The sequence below is a fragment of the Sciurus vulgaris genome, assembly GCF_902686455.1.
Source record: "Sciurus vulgaris genome assembly, chromosome: 15".
NCBI lineage: Eukaryota > Metazoa > Chordata > Mammalia > Rodentia > Sciuridae > Sciurus > Sciurus vulgaris.
In genome coordinates, this window is record NC_136476.1 from 64,472,135 (window position 1) to 64,497,038 (window position 24,904).

Consider the following 24,904-nt stretch of genomic DNA (forward strand, 5'->3'; position numbering starts at 1 on the left):
TGTGGCTGGACCTTATGGGCCAGGATGGTTTAGCTGTGGAGACATGTCCACTGCCTGAGGTTGGTCAGGCTGACAGGCCTGCAGGGGAAGAGCCAGTGTAGCCCTGGTCTCTGCTGAGGTGGAGGGTGCCTCTTATGGCAGCTCATGCTTACTGTGCGTCTTAATCAGTTCCGTAATGAAGACCCAGCAGCATATCTGCAACTTCCCTTTAATTTTACAATTTTTATAATGAGAGTCCTTGTAGTGTGGAAAGTGCCTGTAGAAACCCAGCCAGCGTTCTGAACAGTCTATAAAGGAACACCGTGATTTTCTGACTCTGTCGTTTGGGTGAGGTTTGGCTCTGAAGGAGAGACAGCAGTTATCTCTGGTCCTAAATGCTAGGGCAAGAGTGGCTTCAAAGTTTCCAAGGAACTTCCTGATGAACTCATGACATTTCAGAGAATTCCTCTGTACTTATCATTTCTCATTTATTTATTCCACACTGACTGGTTTCCCATTATTTGAAAGAACATCATGAGCTGGTCTCTCGTTTGTCATGGTTGCATTTTGAGAATTTTACTGTGGGAGAGGAGTCTTTGCTCTGTCTGAGCCACATCTTGAGAACATCGTCCAGACACTTCTCAGAATTAGAGTTATCTGGTGAACTGCAGGTTCCCCTTTATAGACAATGAGGTCTAAAGCGACCGAGATACCACCCTGCTTCCTCCCTTTCTTTTCTTGTCCCTTCTCTCCTTTTATCTCCTTGCTCAAATCACACGCTTCCTTTTCTAAGGACAGGAGAGCTGGCAGACTGCCTACTGGCCTGTTGGCCTCAATTAGCCTTATATCATTGCAAAGGAATGCACGAATTCTCCAGAAGGTCTGTAGTATCTCTTTCTGTATTAGACTCTCACTACCTGCTTTCATAACAGGTCACTTAGCCAGAATCACTTCTTACTTACATATCTGACATTTCCTAGCCACTTGGATTACATCCCTAGATGCTCATCTCATTTTAATGATGATCCCAGAGGTATCTGCTATGAAATATTACTCCAGCATGCTCTGTAATACTTGAAAACTTTTCTTTAGGAGAGCAAACCTAACATAAGAGATAACCTGAAGACTAGCATCCTTACCCAGAAGGTGACTGGGTTATTAATCTGCAAATTGCCTGCTTGAGACTTTGTGCCGGTGTACAAGGTCCCACAGATGGACCAGGCCAGCCATATACAACAGAGGCCATGCGCATTGGCAGGACTTGGTCTCAGGATATTTCCCCGCTACTATTTAAATTCAGTCTCATATTGGGGGTTACATATGTGATCACAAATTAATTCTTTCTCTTCTGAAAATTTGGTTTTGAAGAACAGCTGTGTCTCCCTTCTGAATTCCTTAATTATTTATCCTCCCTGATATGTTAAACCTTTCATTAGTGTGGTGAATTGCCAAGTGTACAAAGAACTGCTTAGATCATGTAGCAAACAGTATAAACATTTGATAGGACATTTGAAGATACCACATGGTGAGCCAGGATCTATAGTAGTACCAAATACTGTGGAATCGATGAAGGTAGCTTGCTGTTGGAAGTTCTTTGTTAGTTTCTTTTTTCTTGAACTATAACATGGGGAGAGTACATATGTCATTTGAACTTTAAAAGGACCGATGTGCCCTTACTCTTGTTAAATTTGTAGTGCACAGGCCCATGTCAGAGTTCAAGTTTAGTGGAGAAAATTATTTACTTCCTATCTCTATCTGTCTATCTCTCGGGATGTTCTATATTGGCATCTGTGGGTTTGATTCCCTAACTACTGCTCTTGAGATTTCATCTCAACTTCTCAGTCCAGTGCTGTTTATAAAGATGCTCTAAATGATTTTTAAATCATTGGAATTTTACTTGGACTATGACAAGAACAAATGACTAACGGTGATCTAGAACACTCCTCGTTGCAAAGACTAGCACTCCAGTATTCCCAAGTGTTTTACTTAGAGTTTGTCCCCCATTTTTTACCCTTAGGTCCTGGGGATTGCAATTAGAAACATTAACCTCCCACTACACCCCACAAATCTCTGACCTCATCATAGCAACAGCTTTTGGTCTGTAAATACATTTTTAAGAATGATCTTTAGGTTCCTGATTTTTCTGTATTTGTTTTTATTCCACTGTGAATGCATTCTGCCACTTGTCCCTGGGTAATTGGTATTTCCATTCACAGGAAAGGGAAGTAAGAAAAGGGCAAACAACAGGTGCTAACTAAAGTCCTTGTTAGATTGTGGCTGAGGAGAACTGGGGAGCTCAGTGTCTTGTAAATGAAAGTAGGTTTCTGGAGTGGACAGAGGAAGAGCACCTTATGGTGTATCTGGATCCATTTCTCAAAGGCTTTGAAGGTTATAATTAGTTGCCACTGGATCACATGGCTGTGGGCTTCACGGCTTTATTTCTGGTCTGCAGGCCTTCAGTCAGAGAACAGGTTAGATCCAGACAAGGACTGTGTAGTTTAATTTGGTCGCTTCCTGGAGACATTTGGGGTTTTGACTTGACGACCACGTTATGCTCCTGGTCATCAAGCTCAGAGAGCAGCATTTGCCAAGCTGACCTGGACAAGGGTGGACGGTGGCAGGCTTGCCAGAAGGCTGGGAAACGTCAAGGACGCCTCCCCTCTCCAGTTACATCTGAGCAGTGAGTTGGAAGGACACAGGACCAGGCTGCAGCTTATCTGCTTTCTCCTCCCCAGGTGGAAAAATGGAGGCATAGTGCACCTCTGGAGTTCTGAGCACAGAAAGTGGGTGGACAGCTGGTACCAATGGAAACTGGTGTTCTCGAGACCAAGAAAGAGCAGCCTGTGTCCGGGATGTCCTTTTCCCCATCCCAGTGTGTATGTTCCACATCCTGCATGGGTTCTCTGGAGGGTCCTTAACCAATGTCTTCAGGAGTTTGTCACAGTGGATGACTGGATTTGGAGTTGCCCATCAAAACTGCACATTTTGAAATCTGCAAACCATAAGTAGAAACCCAACCAACCAGCCACCAAAAATAAATAGTTTGAAGAACAATCAATAATTAGGATAATCTCTGGTTTGCATGTCAGGAGGACCAGTCACATTAGGTGTAGGCTGCTGGAGAATGAATCTGGATTCACTTTGCAGGCATCGTCAGGGGTGGTGTGTAAAGATCAGTGCTGTAGAGGGGGGCCTGGAGCTACTGCACTAGGAGTCGGAGGTAGAGGAGGGTGCTTGTTTGATTTTGCACATTGATCTCATGACCTTCCAAATAGTGTTTCTTTCCATTTACTTCAGAAGCTTCCTTTCCTGCTTTTGATTTTTTTTCTGATACGGTGAGAAAAAATTTTGCTAATCTCATAATCGCAGTGTTATTAAGTGAAGTCAGTGGATTTGAGGCCAAGGTTTTTAAGTTGGAATCATAATTCTGTAGCCTCGTAGGTTAGCTCCTTGGGGGTTGCCACTCTTCTGAGTTGATGGAATAGTCATATACACAGGGCTTCATTTCTCATCCTTTTTTCGAGAAGATGACCATCTGCTACAAAAAAACATACCCTGGTTGATAGATGGGTGGGTCATCTCCAGGTCCGGTTTTCTTTGTGTCTCTCCTTCCCTACTCCTTTCTTCTCCTCCTACTCTTGCTTTGTGTACGAGTATACATCTACAGTCTCATACACATATCAAGTTTCTGTTTCTTTGATTGTTTGGGCCATGCCAGCAATTTCTGTTTTCTTCTTCTGTCAGCATCTTCAGGAGAAATGTGTACACAAAGGCAAAGAGGCTTTCAAAGTAAGCTCCATCCTCCTTTCGGTATTGGTGCAGACATCAAATTGAAGGCCATTCAGCTCTACCTGCTGCTAGTTCTCTCAGCAGCCTGGAGATTAACCTCTTCTAAGGCTCTGAGCTATTTTTGAGGTCGAGACGGCAACAACATTAAAGCTAGAACCCATTAGAAAATCACTTTCATCATCTCTTCTTTTTCCAAATCAGTGGCCCTTTTTTCTGATCTCATTACCCTTTAATCTCCTTTGTAGCAGAACAAGAAGACTGTTGGTTTGTGTTTGTGGCCAGTGAGGTTAGCATCCTTGATAACAGCCTCAGAAGACACCGAGATATTAAGAGAGCTGCACCGAGAGATGAATTCCATCTACGGGTGGAGGACTTCAGGCTGTAGGTGCCCTGCTTTCCTTGTGCAGAACCGTCATTTTTGTTGATGTTGTGCAAACCGGGCTCAAACTTTCCAAAAGACACACAGCAGAAAGCCTTTTGTTGCATTATTTCTAAAGGCTTGAAGTTTTGAAGGGAAGAGATTTTGTTTTCCTCTGGGCTACACAATGGAGCTTTCAGAGAACCTCTTTTAAAAGGAATAGCTAGAGCCTTTGTGTTGAAGGGTGTGTCTGTTGGCAGGGTCTGCTGATGCAGACAGACTGGCTGGTGATTAACAAAGGTCATTAGACTTTGGAATCTGGCAAGCCCCATCAGATGGTATGTCTTCTGTGCGTGGAAGGACGACTCCCAAGAAGCCAAGGCGTTGTGGAGGTTCCCCCAGAGCACCCCCAGAGCCTGCTGTAGAACAGGGTCTGGTCCTGGGTCGTCCTGTTCTAGCCAGTGCTCAGCTAGGACTCACAAGCCAGCCTATCAATCATGGAATAAAAGAACCTTTGGAGATCTTGGTGAATGACATTTGAGGAGGAGAAAGGTGCTGCTTTTCGGAAAGCAATGAAAACAGTTCATTCTTTGTTGGGAAGAGAAGAGCAGAGGAGGAGCCCAGCCTGCCCTGTAGCATTCACTGGTGACTGTCAGCCTGGCAGGATCCAGAAGACATGTTGTGCACGGAGGAGAAGCTCTGAGCTAAAATGGCTGCTCCCAAAGCTCAGGACTAGGGCAGCTTAGTGAGTCTTAGAGCTCCAGTGACGCAGGAGCTCCTATCTCTTGAAAGTGTGATAAACACATTCAGCAGAGCTGTGGCTTGTTTGGCTGAGATGAAAGGACTAAGCTGGGGGATGGGGAGTGCGCACTGGATGATCTGCTTTTTTCTGTGAAGTGTTCTAAATGCAGGAGTCGTCCGCACCATGGAAAAATTTGTTTTCAGGTCTAATGGACTGTGCGAAAGGAGAAGTGGGGTGGGGCCTCTGACTGCTGTAATTTGATCCAGAGCTGATAGCAACCTCTTCCACACAATTTGGGTTGGTGCTTAGACATAAAAGCTTGTGTATCTGGAATATTGAGACTTAGTTAGCTGAAAAGACTCTGGTGCATAGTTCAATGTTTATTGAAAAAGGATAAATTGCTGGGTGAAAGAAGAGGAGGTAAATATCTGCGTCTCACTCTGCAAGCTCAGTGTGTCCAGAGCTGGACTTGCCAGAAGTTATTTTAGCCAGCTATCAGGAGGAGCATTCTTTCAGAGAAAATCCTGGTGCAATGGCTCCTTGCACTCCATTGACATATTGTCACTGGACTTTGTTCCTCCTGCAGAAATCATTTATCTTTTATAAGAAAGGTACAGAAAATTGCATCATAAAATGGATTTGGCTACAGCTTTAGTTCTTGGACATCTGGTTCTAGATTACAATGACTCAGTAGAGTTTACGATGAGCTTAATGAAGTAATTCATTAAGATAATAACGGGCTATCTCAAGGTAGGAGATAGATTTAGGTAGGAAGGATGACACCTTTCTAATACATCTTTGACTTCTAGAGGGTGGGACTCTCCATTGAGTTAGTGTGAAGGCTTTCTGTCCACTTGAGTCATGTGGTAACTAGCAGTGAAGGTGGCCAGGCAGGTTTTGCCTTATTCACCCAGGTTCACAGCGTTTGCATCCAAAACGTGCATCCACTTCATGTTATAAAGGAGAGAAGAGGAAATAGACAAAATCCAGATTTATGAAGCCCTTCTTCAAACTGCCAGCTTCTGTTGTCTTAATGTAGACTGAGGTGCCAAGGTGCAACTTTAAACTAAAATCTGGATTGTCATCTAAAGCTGGTTGTTTGAAAACCCCAGAGAAATATTTTACGACCTAATTAGATTGGAGAAGCTGTCAGGTTTTAATTGGTAGGTGGCAAAAGAGCAAATAACCATTTAGCTCATGAAAGAAAAAAACTAAATTATTTGGCAAACAGGTGTACCCTAATATCAGTGAGGATATTAAAGCAATACAAGTGAGAATAAAATCCACCACTCCCAAGATTTCAATGCTGTTCCACTGTTGAGTGATAAGGCACCAATGTAGTAACATTAAAACAGCTGGTGGAGATTGAGATTTGCCCTTTCTTCCTGTGGACAGCCTCCATACTTTTAAGAAGACTCTAGTTTAAAAAGAAAATCAGTCCAAGGCAGAACCAGTGTCAATATTAAGATACCGAGAAATTTGAATTTAGTGGAGAAACTCAGAAACTGCTAAAACTTGTGAAGTATTAAGGGTTTCCTTGATACATGACATTTGAAGATATATCAAACCCCTAAACATTTATCTGCTTCTTTGAAGTTATGAAGTCAAGGACATCGTCTCTAGTATGTCTGATTGCCTGTCTTTGGCCAGGGTTCCAGCTAAAACTGAGTAAGAGCAATATACTGATGTTGGAATTTTCTCCATGAACAGACATTTGGCCCCCTCAGATTGAAGTATGTGGTTGGTGCATTCCTTACAATGCTTTGCTCTGACTTCTCCACAGGTGCCTAATGTGAGAGGGTAGACCTGGATCATGGAGGTGCTTCAGTGTGATGGCTGTGATTTCAGAGCCCCGTCTTATGAAGATCTCAAGGCACACATTCAGGATGTCCACACAGCATTTCTGCAGCCAACTGATGTTGCTGAGGACAATGAGGATGAGCCACGATCCGGGTCTATGAATGCCAGTAATCAGACGGAGGTGGAGTTTTCTTCCATAAAGGATGAATTTGGAATTGCGGAGGATTTATCAGGTAGCTCTATACTAAACTCAGCATATCTGATATCTCCTAATTGCTCTCATTTATTTTTTTAGCCTACAGCCATGGTTCTTGATACATGTGACTTCTACGGAGTCTCTTATTCTTTGTGAGCCATTTTGTTGTTTGTGCATCGTTCTTTCTCTTCTAAAGGAGCCCAAGTTATTATCCTTTTAGCTTCTTTAATTTTGAGGACAAAGTTGTAGAATAATATCGCAGTTTATGAAATTTGTGCTTTTCTAGCTCTGTGGCTCATCTCTGGAGATAAAGAAGAGAGTTGTAACTAGAGCCATACACTGCATCTTCATCAGAGAGAAGGGGCCTGATAAGCCTGTTCATTAGTGCTCTGAATTCTCTTCATGACAGCATCTTGAGGCACTAGGTCTTTTGAATGATGCAATGTTTATTAATGAAGAATAATTGAAATGGTACTGATTTGCATGATTGAATTTCTTAATTCTCTTTTCTCACTTTGCCTTTGCCTTCATTCTCTTTAGGTCAAAATGCAACTGCATTGGGGACCGGAAGTTACTATGGCCACAGTCCAGGATATTATGGTCAGCATATTGTCCCTAATCCCAAACCAACAAACAAGTTTTTTCAATGCAAGTTCTGTGTACGCTACTTCAGGTCAAAAACCCTCCTCATAGAACACACTAGGAAAGTCCACGGGGCTCAAGCTGAAGGGAGTTCGGCAGGACCCCCCATCCCAGGATCCTTAAATTATAATATCATGATGCACGAGGGATTTGGAAAGGTCTTCTCTTGCCAGTTTTGCACATATAAGTCACCGAGGAGGGCAAGAATAATCAAGCACCAGAAGATGTACCACAAAAACAATCTGAAGGAGACCACAGCTCCTCCACCTGCTCCCGCTCCCTTGCCAGATCCCGTGGTTCCTCCTGTGTCCCTGCAGGACCCCTGCAAGGAACTGCCAGCAGAGGTGGTAGAACGTAGCATCTTAGAATCCATGGTCAAGCCTTTGACTAAGTCTCGAGGCAACTTCTGTTGTGAGTGGTGCAGCTACCAAACGCCCCGCCGAGAACGCTGGTGTGACCACATGATGAAGAAACACCGAAGCATGGTCAAGATCCTGTCCAGCCTCAGGCAGCAACAGGAAGGGACTAACCTACCCGAAGCGCAGAACAAGAATGCCCCCAGTCCCCCGTCCAACTCCACCTATCTGTCCATGAATGCTGCAAGCCGGGAGATGCCCAACACTAACGTCTCCAACTACAGGGGCTCCATCGGCAACTCCATCATGAGACCCAATTCTTCAGCTTCCAAGTTTTCGCCCATGTCTTACCCTCAGATGAAGCCGAAGTCACCTCATAATTCTGGCCTTGTGAACTTGGCAGAGAGATCCCGTTATGGAATGACTGACATGACCAATGCTTCTGCTGACCTGGAAACTAACAGCATGCTCAATGACTCTAGTTCTGATGAAGAGTTAAATGAAATAGACAGTGAGAATGGCTTAAATGTTATGGATCACCAGACTTCGGGCCTGTCTGCAGAGCAGCTGATGGGCTCGGACGGCAACAAATTGTTGGAGACCAAGGGGATTCCGTTTAGAAGATTCATGAATAGGTTCCAGTGCCCCTTTTGTCCTTTCCTTACCATGCATCGACGTAGCATCTCCCGTCACATAGAAAACATCCACTTATCTGGAAAGACAGCTGTCTACAAATGTGACGAATGTCCGTTTACTTGCAAGAGCTCTTTAAAACTTGGGGCTCATAAACAGTGTCACACGGGTACCGCATCAGATTGGGATGCTGTGAACTCCCAGAGTGAAGGCATCTCCTCCTCGCTGAATGAAGGTGTAGTGTCCTACGAGAGCTCCAGCATCAATGGTAGGAAGTCGGGAGCCATGTTGGATCCCTTGCAGCAACAGCAGCCACCCCAGCCGCCGCCGCCGCCGCCGCCGCCACCACCATCGCAGCCACTCCAGCAGCCACCGCCACCGCAGCTCCAGCCACCACATCAGGTGCCACCCCAGCCACAGCCGCCACCCACGCAGCCACCACAGCCTCCCACCCAAGCCCCGCCCCTGCACCCCTACAAGTGCACCATGTGCAGTTACTCCACCACCACCCTGAAAGGGCTCAGAGTCCATCAACAGCACAAACATTCATTCTGTGACAACTTGCCAAAATTTGAGGGGCAGCCCTCAAGCCTACCACTGGAAAATGAGACCGACAGCCACCCCTCTTCCAGCAGCACTGTGAAGAAAAGTCAGACCTCAATTCTTGGGTTGTCCTCCAAGAACAATTTTGTAGCTAAGGCCTCTAGGAAGCTCGCCAATGACTTTCCTCTCGATTTATCGCCCGTGAAGAAGAGAACTAGGATCGACGAGATAGCAAGCAACCTGCAGAGCAAGATTAACCAGACCAAACAGCAGGAGGATGCGGTGATCAACGTGGAGGATGACGAGGAGGAAGAGGAAGACAACGAAGTGGAGATAGAGGTGGAGCTGGACAGGGAAGAAGAGCCAACGGAACCGCTGATGGAGGTTCCCACTTCCTTTTCAGCCCAACAGATTTGGGCCCGAGATGCCAGTGAGCCCCAGAAGGAGCCCAATTTCCGCAGCGTCACCCACGATTACAACGCCACCAACGGGGCTGAGATCGAGCTCACCCTTTCTGAGGACGAAGAGGATTATTACGGCTCCTCGGCAAGCATGAAAGATCATCAGGTTTCCAACACTGCTCTGCTGAATACCCAAACTCCTATCTATGGAACCGAGCACAACAACGAAAATACAGACTTTGGTGACTCTGGAAGACTTTACTATTGCAAACACTGTGACTTTAACAATAAATCTGCCCGGAGTGTTAGCACCCACTACCAGCGAATGCACCCCTATATTAAATTCAGCTTTAGGTACATCTTGGACCCTAATGATCACAGTGCAGTGTACAGGTGCCTGGAGTGCTATATCGATTACACAAACTTTGAAGATCTCCAGCAGCATTATGGTGAACACCACCCAGAAGCCATGAATGTACTCAACTTCGATCATTCGGATCTGATCTACCGGTGTCGGTTTTGTTCCTACACGAGCCCGAATGTGAGAAGCCTGATGCCACATTACCAAAGAATGCATCCCACGGTGAAGATCAACAACGCCATGATCTTTTCCAGCTACGTCGTGGAGCAGCAGGAAGGTCTGAACACGGAATCCCAGACCCTAAGGGAGATCCTGAACTCGGCTCCCAAGAACCTGGCGACATCCACTCCTGTGGCTCGTGGTGGTGGTATGCCTGCTGCGTTTGGTAAGACCACTCCTTCGAAGACCTTCACTCCAGAATGTGAGAACCAGAAGGATCCCTCGGTCAACACCGTGGTCGTGTACGATTGTGATGTTTGCTCATTTGCCAGCCCCAACATGCATTCTGTCTTGGTTCACTATCAGAAGAAACACCCTGAAGAAAAGGCCTCCTACTTTAGGATCCAGAAAACCATGCGCATGGTGTCTGTGGACAGGGGCTCTGCCCTTGCTCAGTTGTCATTTGAGGTGGGTGCTCCAATGTCTCCCAAAATGTCCAACATGGGTTCCCCACCCCCCCCACCACCCCCGCCACCAGACCTCAGTACTGAGCTTTACTACTGCAAACACTGTTCCTACAGCAATCGGTCAGTTGTGGGAGTGCTTGTTCACTACCAGAAAAGACACCCAGAAATAAAGGTTACTGCCAAATATATCAGGCAGGCTCCTCCCACAGCTGCAATGATGAGAGGGGCCGAAGGGCCCCAAGGCTCCCCTCGGCCTCCCGCCCCTATGCAGCAGCTGAACCGGAGCAGCTCTGAGAGAGACGGACCTCCCGTGGAGAATGAGATGTTCTTTTGCCAGCACTGTGATTATGGGAACCGGACAGTCAAAGGTGTACTCATTCATTATCAGAAGAAGCACCGAGACTTCAAGGCCAACGCAGATGTGATCCGGCAGCACACGGCCACCATCCGAAGCCTCTGCGACCGAAACCAGAAGAAACCTGCCAGTTGCATCCTTCTCCCCTCCTCCGGAGTGGAGCGGGACAAAACTAAACTCCGAGCACTCAAATGTAGGCAGTGCTCATATACCTCCCCCTACTTCTATGCACTGAGGAAGCATATCAAGAAAGACCACCCTGCCCTGAAGGCCACAGTCACGTCCATCATGCGATGGGCGTTTCTGGATGGCTTGATAGAAGCTGGCTACCACTGTGAGTGGTGCATCTATTCCCACACGGAGCCCAATGGTTTGCTCCTGCATTACCAAAGGAGGCATCCAGAGCACTACGTGGATTATACCTACATGGCTACCAAACTCTGGGCAGGGCCAGATCCGTCCCCGTCCTCTCTCACCATGCCAGCTGAAGCCAAAACATACAGGTGCAGGGACTGTGTTTTTGAAGCCATCTCCATCTGGGACATCACCAATCATTACCAAGCATTCCACCCTTGGGCTATGAATGGCGATGAGTCGGTGCTGCTGGATATCATCAAGGAGAAAGACACGGTGGAGAAGCCCATCCTAACGTCGGAAGAGCTGGCAGGCCCTGTGAATTGTGAAAACAGTATGCCCACCCCACTCCCCGAGCAGGAAGCTGAATGCCCAGAGGATGCAAGACTTTCCCCAGAGAAAAGCATGCATCTTGCTTCAGCCAACCCCGCCATATCCTCCACCCCATACCAGTGCACGGTGTGCCAGTCGGAGTATAACAACTTGCACGGCCTCCTCACCCATTATGGGAAGAAGCACCCTGGCATGAAGGTGAAGGCTGCTGACTTCGCCCAGGACATCGACATCAACCCAGGTGCCGTCTACAAATGCAGGCATTGTCCCTACATCAACACTCGCATCCACGGTGTCCTGACTCACTACCAGAAGCGACACCCGGCCATCAAGGTGACCGCCGAGGACTTCGTGCACGACGTGGAGCAGTCGGCTGACATAACCCAGAATGACATGGAGGAGACGAGCAGGATTTTCAAGCAAGGGTACGGCGCCTACCGGTGCAAACTCTGTCCGTACACGCACGGCACTTTGGAGAAACTCAAAATCCATTACGAGAAGTACCACAACCAGCCAGAATTCGATGTCTTCTCCCCATCCCCCCCGAAGCTGCCCGTCTCCCTCGAGCCCGAGATAACCACTGAAGTGAGCCCCTCCCAAATCTCCATCACCGAGGAGGAGGTGGGAGAGGAGCCCGTGTCCACTTCTCACTTCTCTACCTCGCACCTGGTCTCCCACACTGTGTTCCGGTGCCAGCTCTGCAAGTACTTCTGCTCCACGCGGAAGGGGATCGCCAGGCACTACCGCATCAAGCACAACAACGTCCGCGCCCAGCCCGAGGGCAAGAACAACCTCTTCAAGTGCGCCCTGTGTGCCTACACCAACCCCATCCGCAAGGGGCTGGCAGCCCACTACCAGAAGCGCCACGACATCGACGCCTATTACACCCACTGCCTGGCAGCCTCCAGGACCATCAGCGACAAGCCCAACAAGGTGATCATCCCGTCCCCGCCCAAGGATGACTCCCCTCAGCTGAGCGAGGAGCTCCGGAGGGCAGTTGAGAAGAAAAAGTGTTCCTTGTGCTCCTTCCAGTCATTCAGCAAGAAGGGCATCGTGTCCCATTACATGAAGCGCCACCCGGGGGTGTTCCCAAAGAAGCAGCACGCCAGCAAGTTGGGGGGCTACTTCACGGCCGTCTACGCGGATGAACACGAGAAGCCCACGCTGATGGAAGAGGAGGAGAGAGGCAGCTTCGAGAAAGCCGAGGTGGAGGGCGAGTCCCAGGAAATCGAGTGGCTCCCGTTCCGCTGCATCAAGTGCTTCAAGCTGTCCTTCAGCACCGCGGAGCTGCTGTGCATGCATTACACTGACCACCACAGCCGGGACCTGAAGAGGGACTTCGTCATCCTAAGCAACGGCACCCGCTTGCAGAGCTCCACCTACCAGTGCAAGCACTGTGATAGCAAGTTGCAAAGCACAGCCGAGCTGACCTCACACTTGAACATTCACAACGAGGAATTCCAGAAGCGTGCCAAACGTCAGGAGAGGAGGAAACAGCTTTTGAGCAAGCAGAAATATGCAGATGGTGCTTTTGCAGATTTCAAACAAGAGAGGGTAAGGATATGTTTTGATTCCCCTTCCCCCAGGAGGCCTCTCATCACTGGTGCCCACATGCACTACTTCTTCGTTGCCAGCCAAGCTGCTGCAGGCTTCCTAGTGACTTAGCTTGCCAGAGAGCGCAATAAGTCAATTAAACATTTCGAGCTTGATTATCCCCTGTTCTATGCTCACCCCTCTCCACGGTCCTGTTCCCCTCCCTCTCTCCCTCTGACTCCTCCCATGGCTCCCCAGGGGAGGTTTGGGGTGGTTTCTGTGTATGTCTTTCTGCCAAGTAGCCTAATCTGAAGCCTAGTTATACAACAGTGCTCGCTCTTTCCTAAGGCCGTTGTGGGCTGTCTCTTGGTACCATTAGCACTTCTCAGCCATGTCTTGGTCTTCAGTGTTTGCTCCAGCCACCTAACACCTCAAGGAGTAGATGTTTTTTTGTTTTTTTTAAATCAAGACGTTCATTAATGGCGCAGCTGTGCAACGTTCCGCCTGCGTAGTTGAAACTGGTTTGAAAACCAGATAACTTAGTGGCAGTGACGATGAGCTTCCTGCACAGAAATCTTCTCTACTCACAAGCCGTAACATATTTGGGTTCCAGAGACTGTGTCTAGTAGGCAGGATGCCATGACTGAAGAAGTTGTTATATAAAAATACTCGCCTATGTCTCCCTTGGTGTTTAACCTGCTAATCTGCTTTAAAATAAAATATGCCAGTAAACTACAAGAATAAATGCCTGCCTTTGAGGGAGGGCTTGGAGTACTGATGGCTACCACTGTATTTTACCAGCCTTTTGGCCACTTAGAAGAGGTGCCAAAGATCAAGGAGAGGAAAGTGGTGGGCTACAAATGTAAATTCTGTGTGGAAGTGCACCCAACGCTCCGAGCCATCTGCAATCACCTGCGGAAGCACGTCCAGTATGGCAATGTCCCGGCCGTGTCCGCCGCCGTGAAGGTGAGGATGGAAAGTTCTGGATGCGTGTTCTCGCGTGTGAGCGGCTCCAGGTACCTATTAACCCATGGCTGAAAACAGCTCGGGAAAGAGCATCTCGGAGTGCAGGCGCTCCTGAGTGGTGCTCCCCTCGGTTGGGCTTGCTTTGATTTCTTTGCAGGTTGGACCTTCATCGTCTTTCTGTTGGGGGAAAGGTCGCGTTTTGATCTGGTTTCCTCCCGTGTGGATAGTTTGTGGACACAGAAGGTCCTGGATTCTCGGTACAGGAGGCTTTGGGTGGTCCTTTCATTCTGTTAGTGTCCTTAGGACTTCGCTCTTCCAAGCGGCCTGAGCTCTTACGAGGAATCAAGTGGGTTCTGTTCGTATCATCTGCTCCTCCTGCTGCTGGAATCTTCCTGTTCTCATCTGGAGGAGGATGCAGAAAGTCCAGGAGAACTTGTCCTTTGCTTCTTATCTTGGGTCCTAGGGGGAGCGTGAAGGGTATTAATTCAACCCAAAGCCAAAGCCTTCAAGTTATAAAGTTATACTTGACCCCAAGAGCCCTCTGAACTGGCTTGTCTTTTCCGTCCCTTCTGCCCATGTGGTGCCACCAAGTGTCCTCCCTCCTCCCCTCTTTCACAAGGTCACCTGTTCTGAACATCGTAATCCAAAGAGCAACCACAGTTTCCATATCTACACTGCTATCCCTACTTCGCAGAATATGGTTGCTGAGCGCGTGTCATTTTTGAACACAGAATTTAACTCAGGTCTCTGCCCTTTCTCTCTGGATACGTGAATGTATTTTTGTCATCTGCCCTTCTTGATCTTGCATCCTGTTTTTGCCAATTTAGCACAAAGGTAAAGCTTCTACTTCATTGAAGACTGAAGCCTTCTGTCTTTGGACAGAACAATGGCAACCCAGGGACAGCAGCAGGTGGCTTCCTCTACATACCACCGCAGCGTGCCCCAGGATTGTTTCCTGGAATCATGCAAGAGAAAATCAGATCCAACGAACTACCTCGAAAAATGGGTGACTTAAAACCAGGCTGCTGCTTAGCTCTTGGGATGCATTTTGCAGCCACCTTCAGAAAAGGGGTGAGGGTGAGGTCACTGTCTGCGGGTGGGAGGCAGAGAGCAGGGTCTTTTGCTTTGCCTCTCATCAAATGATGGTCCAAGGCTCTTTGATGGTCAGACTGTGCCGCTGTTTTCTCTTCTCGCTTTCCTTTCCTCTGAACTGTAACCCTCACCAAACTTTGTGTCAGTCTAAATGAGAACATAGTTGAACTTTTCTTTTAAAGATGAGCAACCAAGTGAACTCGCTTCAGGCTGGGATGACACCTCTCACGTTCCCCAGGCAGCACAACCTTTGTTTGGATATGTTACCTTAAACCCACCCTGGCATGAAGAACGGCAGTCAGGCTTGCCCTCCCTCTAGGGGGAGCCAGAGAGGCAGGGGAGGACATTTACCAGGAAATGCTGATGAGCTTGGGAGAATGACGGGAGCAGAGGAAAGCTGGGGGCATTAATGATGGATATTTATTTTGTTGGTGGGGCATGTGTGTGTGTGTGGTTCTCTTAGCAGGAGGCTGACGACCCTTCCCACTTGTTCCTGGATGGATTGGAAGCAGCCAGAGATGCCAGTGGCGCCCTGGTGGGCCGGGTGGATGGTGGACACTGCTTGCTTGATGGAATGTTGGAGGAGGAAACCCGGCCGGGGGGATACCATTGCAGTCAATGTGACAGAGTCCTGATGTCCATGCAGGGGCTGCGTTCTCACGAGAGGAGCCACCTGGCCCTGGCCATGTTTACCCGCGAGGACAAGTACAGCTGCCAGTATTGCTCCTTTGTCTCTGCCTTCAGGCACAAGTAAGTGCTATTGGGTGGTCCCTAGTGGTCTCCGGGGGCAGCTTTTGTAGTCGAAGGCGGCTAAGCTAGAGCAGGAGGAACCAGGATGAGCAAGAAAGGCCCCAGGGATGGTGGTTTACCTGCCCTCATCCTCCCTTGAGTCTTAGTTGTCTCAGCTGTAAAATGGGACTAAGAACAGGAGTGATTGGGTGGCACTAGATTTGCAAATGTGGGCATTTTAAAGAATGAGAATTGGAGGAATCACTATGCTTTATCCAAGGGAGGATGCTAAGTTTACTGATCTGCCAAATATTCAGCCACAGCTGAGCCGTCATTTAAGGAAGCAAAGTTCCATTTGGAAAGCTGAGTTGCTAAAGAGGGAGAATGAGGACTGTTAAGCCATGTGACCACAGAACCAATCATGGCTTGTGATTTTAAAAGAGACCTTGAAAAGCAAAGAACTTCCTGGATGCTAAAGAGTTGCTCAAAATACAGGAGTGGAGATGTGGTAGCTTCCCACCACCCGTCACCGCTTTTAAAAGTGTGCACTTGGGGTTGGCGTGTAAGGCTTCATGGGGTGATGGGAAGGAGTTTTGAGAAGCAAGCTCATCTCTCCCTCTAGTTCATAAGTATTTACCGAACTGCACCTGGCACATTGTCTGGCACATAGTGGAGACCCAGTAAATACTTGTGAACAAAGGAAGATCGCCCAGTAGGCATTGCACCTTGGAGGAATACAAAAATGAGCAGGACAGGGTCTGTGACTTAAGGGTGAGGTGATAAAGCAAGCAAAGAAAGAGCTTGGCAGAATAAGGTGCATTTAGAAATAGCATTAAATGCTGTGAAGTTCAATGAAGGAAATTGTTAGTTCTACTTGGGGAGCATCAGGACGGTTTTATGGAGGGTTGGCTACTTGAGTCAAGTCTTCAAGGAAGAAGCTAGGACTGGAATAATTGGGAAAGGAGGCTAAGTGTGGAGGACAAGATGAGTGGCTAAGCCAGGGAGGGTGGAGGCTCCATGGAGCCCAGCTGGGGTTGGGGCGGGTTTCAGTTTGACCAGTCCTTAGGTTACAGGTAAAGGACTAGTGGAAGATGCGAATGTTGGAGTAGAGACCAGATTTGGAGTCTCTCAATGCCAGGGATGAACACTTAACAAGTTTCACTCCTGGTAAATGGAAGAGTCGGGATGAGTAAGTAGCCATAACTGGTAATTTTTGTCCCTCACTATATATTCGAATTCTAGTATTACCTTTTTATATTCTCAAAACTGCTCTTTACGTGAGGGATGTTTCTATTGTTATCTCTATTTTATGGATAAGAAACATGAGACCTGGAGAGGGTAAGTAACTTGCCTAAGGTCACACAGCTGACAAGTAATAGTTGAGATTTTATCCCAGCCAGCCTTACTCCCTAACTCTTGCTCTTGAGTTGAAAAGATTGAAAAGATAGAGGAGATTATTTCAGAAGTGGTAATAGTAGCTGATCCAAGAAGTTTGGGAATGGTCGAGGCTATGGGTCTGCATCCTGTTAAGTGGTAAGCAGTAGCATTGCTGTATGAGTCATTTAGAATGGAATTTAGTTCTCTGGGGCACTGACACAAATTAGAACTTTTCCCCACACTTTGCTTGGTGCACTTATTCTTTTTTAGACTCATAATTGTCATGAAGTACAGGGGTTTCTTCTAATTAAATAATGTCCTTGTAAGTTGCTTCTAGAAGACTGATGTACAGCAGACGGGGTTGGGTTCATCACAGGGGGTGACTAGCCCCCTTGATCACATGACTCCTTCAAACTCACTTGTACTATGCCTCAATATCACGTAGATTCCGGAACAGACCAGCCCACTGCAAGCAGGAGAGTCACTTTGAGAACTCCCTTCTCTACTCCAGTGTTCACCCTGCAAGTAGAATTAAAATTTAAAAACATAGCCATTTTTAAATGCTAAGTCTAATTTCCATCCTTGTTTTGGCTTAATTAAATGGATGCTCTCACTTCCTGGGCAGAAAATATGAATTGACCTTTGTCATATTTTCTTTTTCTGGATGCCTTCTTCCAGTGATTGGACTTTAGAGAAGAGATGATCTCCCATGATTTTGTTACCACTTGCCACATCCGTCACCCTAGAAAGACCTCTTCGTCTCTTTCTTTAGCTTCCCCTCCTCTTAGAAGAAGTTTTCAAAAACTCTTAGTTATCGATTTTCTTATGTGGCGAGTGCCATCGTTAGAAAGGAGATGAAGGAATTTTGCACAGCTTAGAAGTGGGACTCCTAGAAAAGGTGGAGAAAATGTTGTATGTAATTTTTAACTTGTTTCCCTTTTTTCCCTTTCCATATCCAGTTTGGATCGCCATATGCAAACCCACCACGGACACCATAAACCATTCCGATGCAAGCTCTGCTCCTTCAAGTCCTCGTATAACAGCCGGCTGAAAACACATATACTCAAAGCTCATGCTGGTGAGTTGGTATTCATGGGGCACAAGTTCTTCAGCCTGCTCTGAGTTCACAATCTAGTGGTCTTTATATTGAGTGGAATTTTAAGTTTCTTGCCCCACACATGAGCCTAAGCTCTTCCTGAAATGGTTGCAGGTTCAGTTTTATTTTTAACTGTTAAAGAAAACTGGAAGCAAAATCAGAAAAGTATTTTTAAGAATTACCTGAAGTCAAAATAATCAGCCATGTCATGTTTAATTCATCCTACCAATTAGAATGAGACTGTTTTGATTTTTTTAAAGATATTTCTGAATTACCAAGCCTTGCCAGTGGAATGACAGAGAATCGTTATATCCACTAAAGAAAATTCCCAACTAAAATTAAAGTCATAATCTCAAGGAAGTTGGATGGACCAAAGAGAACTCAAAGTGTGTGAGATTTTTCAAGATGTGCCCATGGGTCAGTCATTTCCTTTCACTTTGGAGTCATAACTGTGTAGGAACTGTGCTGTCCCTCTCAAGCCATCATTTCTCTTTGGGCCAACCTGGTGAACGCCTGGTACCTATTAGGTTCTACACTGAGCATGTTACAGGTATCATCCTACTCAGTCTTCACGATGATCCTAAAGGGTAGGTGCTGTGTAGCTTCCTTTGTGTCTTGCATAACACTTTATAACCTTTTGAATAACATTATAAAACTACCTAGAACCTGGGACCTTCACTTTTGCCATATGTTTGTACCCTGTGTCTCTTTGCTATCTCCAGAGTGTTTGACCCTGTTGAACTGACTTTTTAACCATAAAACTACTCTCAGCTGCTCTGAGCCCCACTGGGGGTTGGAGATAGGACAGGGAGATTAGCTACTTGGGCCTGCTTCTGTGTATGGTTGTTTTCTTATCTCCAAGAAATGTCTCCTAAACTTCAAGGTGTAAATGGCTTCAGAGTTCAACCCAGACTTTTCTAACCTGTGCGTATTATAAATTATTCTGCTGGGACAGCATTCTGGTCAAAAGCTCTGAGGGCTGGGTGAGTGGTTAGACTGTGGGAAGGACTTTGAGGAGTGTTCAAGACTGCACGCTTACTCCAAGGCACTAAGCTGAAGACTGGTCTTGGGGCTGACCAAGCTGACTGGCTTCCTTCTGCTCACTGGCTGGCAGGAAGGAAGCATCCAGAAAGAGAGAATAGGAGCAGTGTATTTCCAGTAGGTCTCCATGACATGGCTCTGAGTCACTGAGAGAAGTTTGACTTCTAAAGGTCTCTCTCTTTGTCTCGTCTATTCTAGGTGGATTGTTTTATAATATTTTAAAGGGTGAACAATGGTGTGATCCAAACAAATAAATCTGGACTTGAATTCTCTCTCATGTGGTGGGACTCAAAGCCACCCAGCAAGACTCATGCAACCAAGCTTGCATTTAAGGAAAAAAAGCAAGTAGTATAAGGACAGTAACCTTGCCTATAATAGTATGCACAAGAAAATAGCTTAGACCCCTGCCCAGCATTGTTGCCTAACTCCTAGGCAGTGGTCAGGAGGCCAAGTGATTTGTGTTCTTGTCTGGATCCTCTGAATCTTTGTAACTTCTTTCCTTGTGCTGTATAATGCTCTGTAAATCAAGGTTTTCTGTAGTTCTCTTCAGGACTTCTTGGAAATGCAAGCTCTGAAGGTCATCAGTGGTGAGAAGATTTAATTGCAAAACTTGGATGCTGAGCTCTCTGCATATAAAACCAGTTAGTAATTTTTATGGTAGTAGTCAGGTAACAAAATCTCAGCCAGCTAAAAGCAAGGGCGGGCCTACCCTCCATTCCTCTTCCTCTTAATCTGTAGACCCACAGCACTGCCATTCATTTGTACTGACTTGTAAAACTTATAATACCCATGATCCTGTTCTCTTTTCTTCCTTCTCTTTTCCTCTGAGTTAAAATTTTCACTTTAAAAATAAATTTTTAAAAAGTATGTTTATTAGAAATAAATTGAAAATGAGGCTGGGGATGTAGTTCAGGGTTAAAGTGTCTTCCTAGCATGCATGAGGTTCTAGATTCAGTCCCTTTCTCTGCACCCTCCCCCCAAAAAAATGAAAATGAAAGGAATATGCTCAGTCATCTATACTCTTATTATCTAAAGACCACTCTTCTTAACATTTGATTTTTCCCCTTTTAACTATTTTTTTCTGTAATCGTTTTTAACAGTTGTGGTTATGATGTAATCAAAAAATATTTTTGCCTTTCTGTTTGTTTTCAGTTTTTCATACTATCATAAACTCTCAAATTTGTTTAATGATAGTTCATCAAGAGGATATGTCCACATTTGTTTAATCATTTCTTTATGTTTGAACAGGTGGTTTCATACCTTGAAAAGGAAATAATGTAAATATCTGAATAAAAATTTCTCTATATTTAAGTATATATTCTTTACAGAAACTCTCAGAAATAGGATTGTGGGGTTGGGGGCTTAAGTGCTTTTGTTGTTACCAAAAGCAAAATTGCTTTTCTGAATTGATCATACTAATATACATTTGCCCAACAACATACAATGCCCACTTCATTCTTAAAATGTCATTAACTGAAAAGTTAACTTATGGCAAAGATAAGCCTCCCTCTTGCCCTAACTTGGTCCTGCTGATCAGTGTGATATTTCACTTTCAGTTTACTTTGTTGAAGAATATTTGTGATACATTTAACCCTCCTCGTGTTCACATACACAACTCTTTCCATCAAAGAAATGATGTATTTTTACCCATTTTTGCACTGTTGGTTTGGATAGGAAAATGGAGTTTTATGATGAGGTTTGTGAGCTGGTTAGAAATAAAAAAAAATGTGTGCACACACACACACACACACACACACACAAACTTGGTCTGTGGGATGAGGGGGTGTGTAGTTAGTCAGGAAATAAAGATTGGGAATCACATAGTAGAGCTTGCTTGAAGTGACTGTGCGCTTAGAAAAGCCACCAGTAGATCTTTAGGTTAAGAATTAAGCATATTAGTTCCTGTGGTTGACCAAAACCTGACATGGTCAATTCTAGGATGGAGAGGGAGGAAAAGGGATGGGGAAACCTTTCTGAAGGCGGTAACACAGACAGTTGGTTTCACTTCCTACTGAGGAATCATCCCAGAGTCTCACCTTCTGTAGTAGAACATGAGAGAACAGGGACCAGCCCACTTGGTTATGGAGTGCATGGAAGCGTCTCATCCTCAAGGAATCTGGTGGGCCGGGGGTTGGCCCAGGAGGATTCCTAGACCACAAAACCTGGGAAGCGCATCTCTGGAATGAAGGAATTGTGTGGGTTTGTTCTCTGCCCTGCCTTCTCCCCTCCTACTCTGTCTCCTATCTGTCCTTACCACCTTCTCCTTCCAGGTGAACATGCCTACAAGTGTTCTTGGTGCTCATTTTCCACCATGACAATCAGCCAGTTGAAAGAACACTCCCTCAAGGTCCACGGAAAAGCCCTGACCCTCCCGCGGCCACGGATTGTCAGTCTCCTCTCCTCACATGCCCACCACTCCTCCCAAAAGACAACCCCAGCTGAAGAGGTGGAAGACTCCAACGGTAAAAACGGTGGGCTGGGTTCATTGCCACTCGTGCTTTCTAGAGGGAACCCATACTTGAAAACTTGACAGTTCAAGGGAAGGAAGAAGTATGGGGAGGGTGAGAGAGTCTAGAAATTGGAGTTGGGAGGGGTGTGGCCTCAGAATTGCATGGTGCCCTGGTAAGACATGGGTGGGTCCTCATGGGAGCCCTGCCTGTGGAAGGAGCATGCTGGCGGGGATGGGTCAGGGTGGGCTCTTTCCATGTAGATTTGAGCAAGACCAGAATGGCATACCAGGCAGGTTTTGTTGTTGTTGTTTGCTTATTTTTTCTTATAACCTCTATTACAAATATGTCCATTGAGCTGTTTGAAGTGCCAGTTAAGTAAGTGAATTCAGAGTAGGAAGGGAGAGGGAGAATAGGTGGGTATTTCTGAGCAGGCCACAGGATATATTAGGAACAACATGGTGATTTCTTATAGCTGAAGGATGTTGAAGAAGGAAGAGTTGCAAAGAAGGTTCAAAATGTCCAGTTTTTGAGCTTCCCAAGAAAACAGGAAGCTGTGAAAAAGATCTGTTCACAAGTTGTGTGAGCAAAGCTAGAGGACAGAAAGAGAGTCCAGTCTTGGAGCCTGTAGGCGCAGCATAGTGAAACCAGGGATAATGTAAAGTTTTGATCAGATCAGGAAACAGACCCATGTTGACCACTCTGCTTACCTCAGAGAACTGCTGAATCAGACCCTTGGGAGAGAAGTAGGGGAAGTCTACAGATCCTGGGGGTGCAGAGGGGCTGCTCTCCTCCAACCCCTTCAAACTAAGGCCTGGATTTGAGTCTTATTTCTTTCAATATTAGTTGTATTTCCCAGGCAGTCATAGTTTCCTGGATAATGCTACCTGCCTTCACAGGTTGTCTAGAGAGTAATGAGAAAAGGTGCATATGTAAAATGCCCAGTGTAACATGTGACACACAAGAAGTCTGTCATTTTACAGGTGGTTCTTTTCTTTCTTTCTTTCTTTTTTCATCTTTTGACTGCTTTTCTGACCTTTGGGATCCTTCATAGCAAGTATGGATTTTGGGTTATTTTTAATGGAAGGGTTTAAAATGAAAGACTCTTCCGATGACCTGATGATCTAAGGGCTCCACTTGTCAACCTGGTCTAATTCTCAGATTATCAGAACAATAAGAGGTGATCTTCATTCATGAAGTCTGTAAGTAGGAGGAAATGAACAGGGAAGTCCCAAGACCAAAAAAAAAAAAAAGCATTTTTATTGAGCTGTAGGTCTTGGTGTCCTGTCCTCTGCAAATCATTAAGCATTGTGTTAAATACAATGGTTCCTTACTGGTATCCCTGTGTTAAGGCACTGCTATTTAACAAAGAAGTCTGGTTTGTTTGTTTGTTTTTGCAGGGGGTACCAGGGATTGAACCCAGGCCTTATACGTGCTAGGCAATCATTCCACACCCCCAGCTCATCATGGCGTGTTAAGATGCTATGGCTCTTCATAAACTGAGCACATGGGCTCCTCATTGTGTAGTAGTTTAAAATTCAGGAGAATGTCTATTTTGTCGGCTTGTTTTTTCTTCTCAGAAAACTTTAGAGTCTCAGACGTGGGACCTGGAGAGAATAAATGTAAAAGGTTAAAGAAAACATCCTTTTTGCACCTTAAGATTCTGTTTGTTGGAAAAATGGGTATATTGCAACCAGAGGGCAAAAATCTAATTTGACCCAAATTGTAGATCTTCATTAACATGATTTTTTTTTTTTTTTTTTTTTTTTGGTGGCACTGGGGATCTACCTCAGGGCCTTGAGTGTGTGAGGCAAGTGCTCTACCACTGAGTTACACACCTAGTCCATTAATATCCTTTTAATTTCATTGTTTTTGTCTGAAATGGAAGCTACACCCCCTGGAGCCTTTTGGGTGAAATTCCAAATACCATTCTCAGCAAAGGCCTTTTTGGGATGTTTCTCTTAATGTCAAACCTTTTTCCATTGTTCTTTTCCCTTCAAAAATGTTTCTCTATCAAGATAAGGGACTCCTATAGTTGCTCCACGGCATGGACCATATTTCTCTACACCAGCTAAGAAGAATTGAGTTCTATCAGCTTCCTGAGCCTATCTTCTCTACCAAGAGGTTGACCAGGCTTAGAAAAATCAAACATGAGAGCAGTATTCTTCTGGACCTCCAAGAGCTTAAAATTAAATGCCCAGAAGACATTATCAGCCCTCAAATCTGAGCTGACCACAACCCTACGCCTGAGGCCTGACCTTTTTCCAGGGTGATGTCAGAGTCGTAGATGCTAGGCTGTGGGGAGAGCTGGGATCACAGAAACATGGCAATATGATATTGGGTAATTGTGCAACACAGACAGCCCAGCTTTGCTCAGCCACGGGAAGATAATTTCCTATATATAAAAGTGATTTTCCTCTCCTTCTTAAGAAGGAGTACAGTAACTGCAAGCTCTGGGTGGTAACCATTTAGCAAGGCCTACACAAAAGGCATTGGACCTGTGCTGTTTTTAACGTATATAAATAGCCTGTATCAAAGGGCCAGTGGTGATTAGTTTAATTCAGTGACAAAAAGTTGATTAGAAGGCGGAGTGAACAGAAAAAAGGCATCAGATGGGCTGTTCTCATGAAGGAACAACTCCGTGGGAAGAATAATTAGTGGATCATTTCACCCAGTGAGTGTTTTCTTGAGGGCTTGCCCTAGGTTTTGCCTGGTTCTGCGTGGCCAGGAGTGACTGAGGCCTGTGCGCAGAGGACAGTTTGCCAGGGAACTGGATGGTGGATTCCTAGAAACAGCTCAGTCTGGAGGATGGAAAAACAGCTGTGAGGCTAGACAGTAGCCTGTAAATCATGCTTTGAATGGTGTTTAAAACACACATGTGAAATCCAATTGCACATTTTAATAGGGAGAAGCTGTGGGGCTATTGGCTCTCGGTTAAGGTTTCCCACACTACAGATGCCAGGACACTGTGAACACACAAACCAAAAATGTGTTGCAGGCCTGGGGGGAGTCGAGCTCCATAAAACCAGGGAATCACCAGTGTGTCCTTGGCTTTCTGCATCCTGAGTGAGGGATGTGAATACAACGAGTTGACATGCTCACTGCTCTTTGCAGTGGTCAAATGCTTGCTGACTTGAGAGCCAGCCAGTCCTCTC

The 24,904-nt window shown here is 45.9% G+C and overlaps 1 protein-coding gene across 18 annotated transcripts in view; it reads left to right on the forward strand.

The window, feature by feature from the left end:
- The window catches only part of ZNF462 (zinc finger protein 462), a 135,828-nt gene that overhangs the window by 50,208 nt on the left and 60,716 nt on the right, over positions 1–24,904 (forward strand). For 8 of the 18 annotated variants that reach the window (XR_013759657.1, XM_079113337.1, XM_079113324.1 and 5 more), the window contains exons 2-7: positions 6,652–6,901; positions 7,405–13,022; positions 13,803–13,967; positions 15,523–15,809; positions 18,125–18,243; positions 21,573–21,773. Coding sequence is in view for 17 of the 18 variants with exons in the window: in XM_079113337.1 (XP_078969463.1) it covers positions 6,682–6,901; positions 7,405–13,022; positions 13,803–13,967; positions 15,523–15,809; positions 18,125–18,243; positions 21,573–21,773 (6,610 nt within the window). In the remaining variant the exon portion in view is untranslated. The other 10 variants (XM_079113327.1, XM_079113329.1, XM_079113331.1 and 7 more) reach the window with 8 other exon arrangements.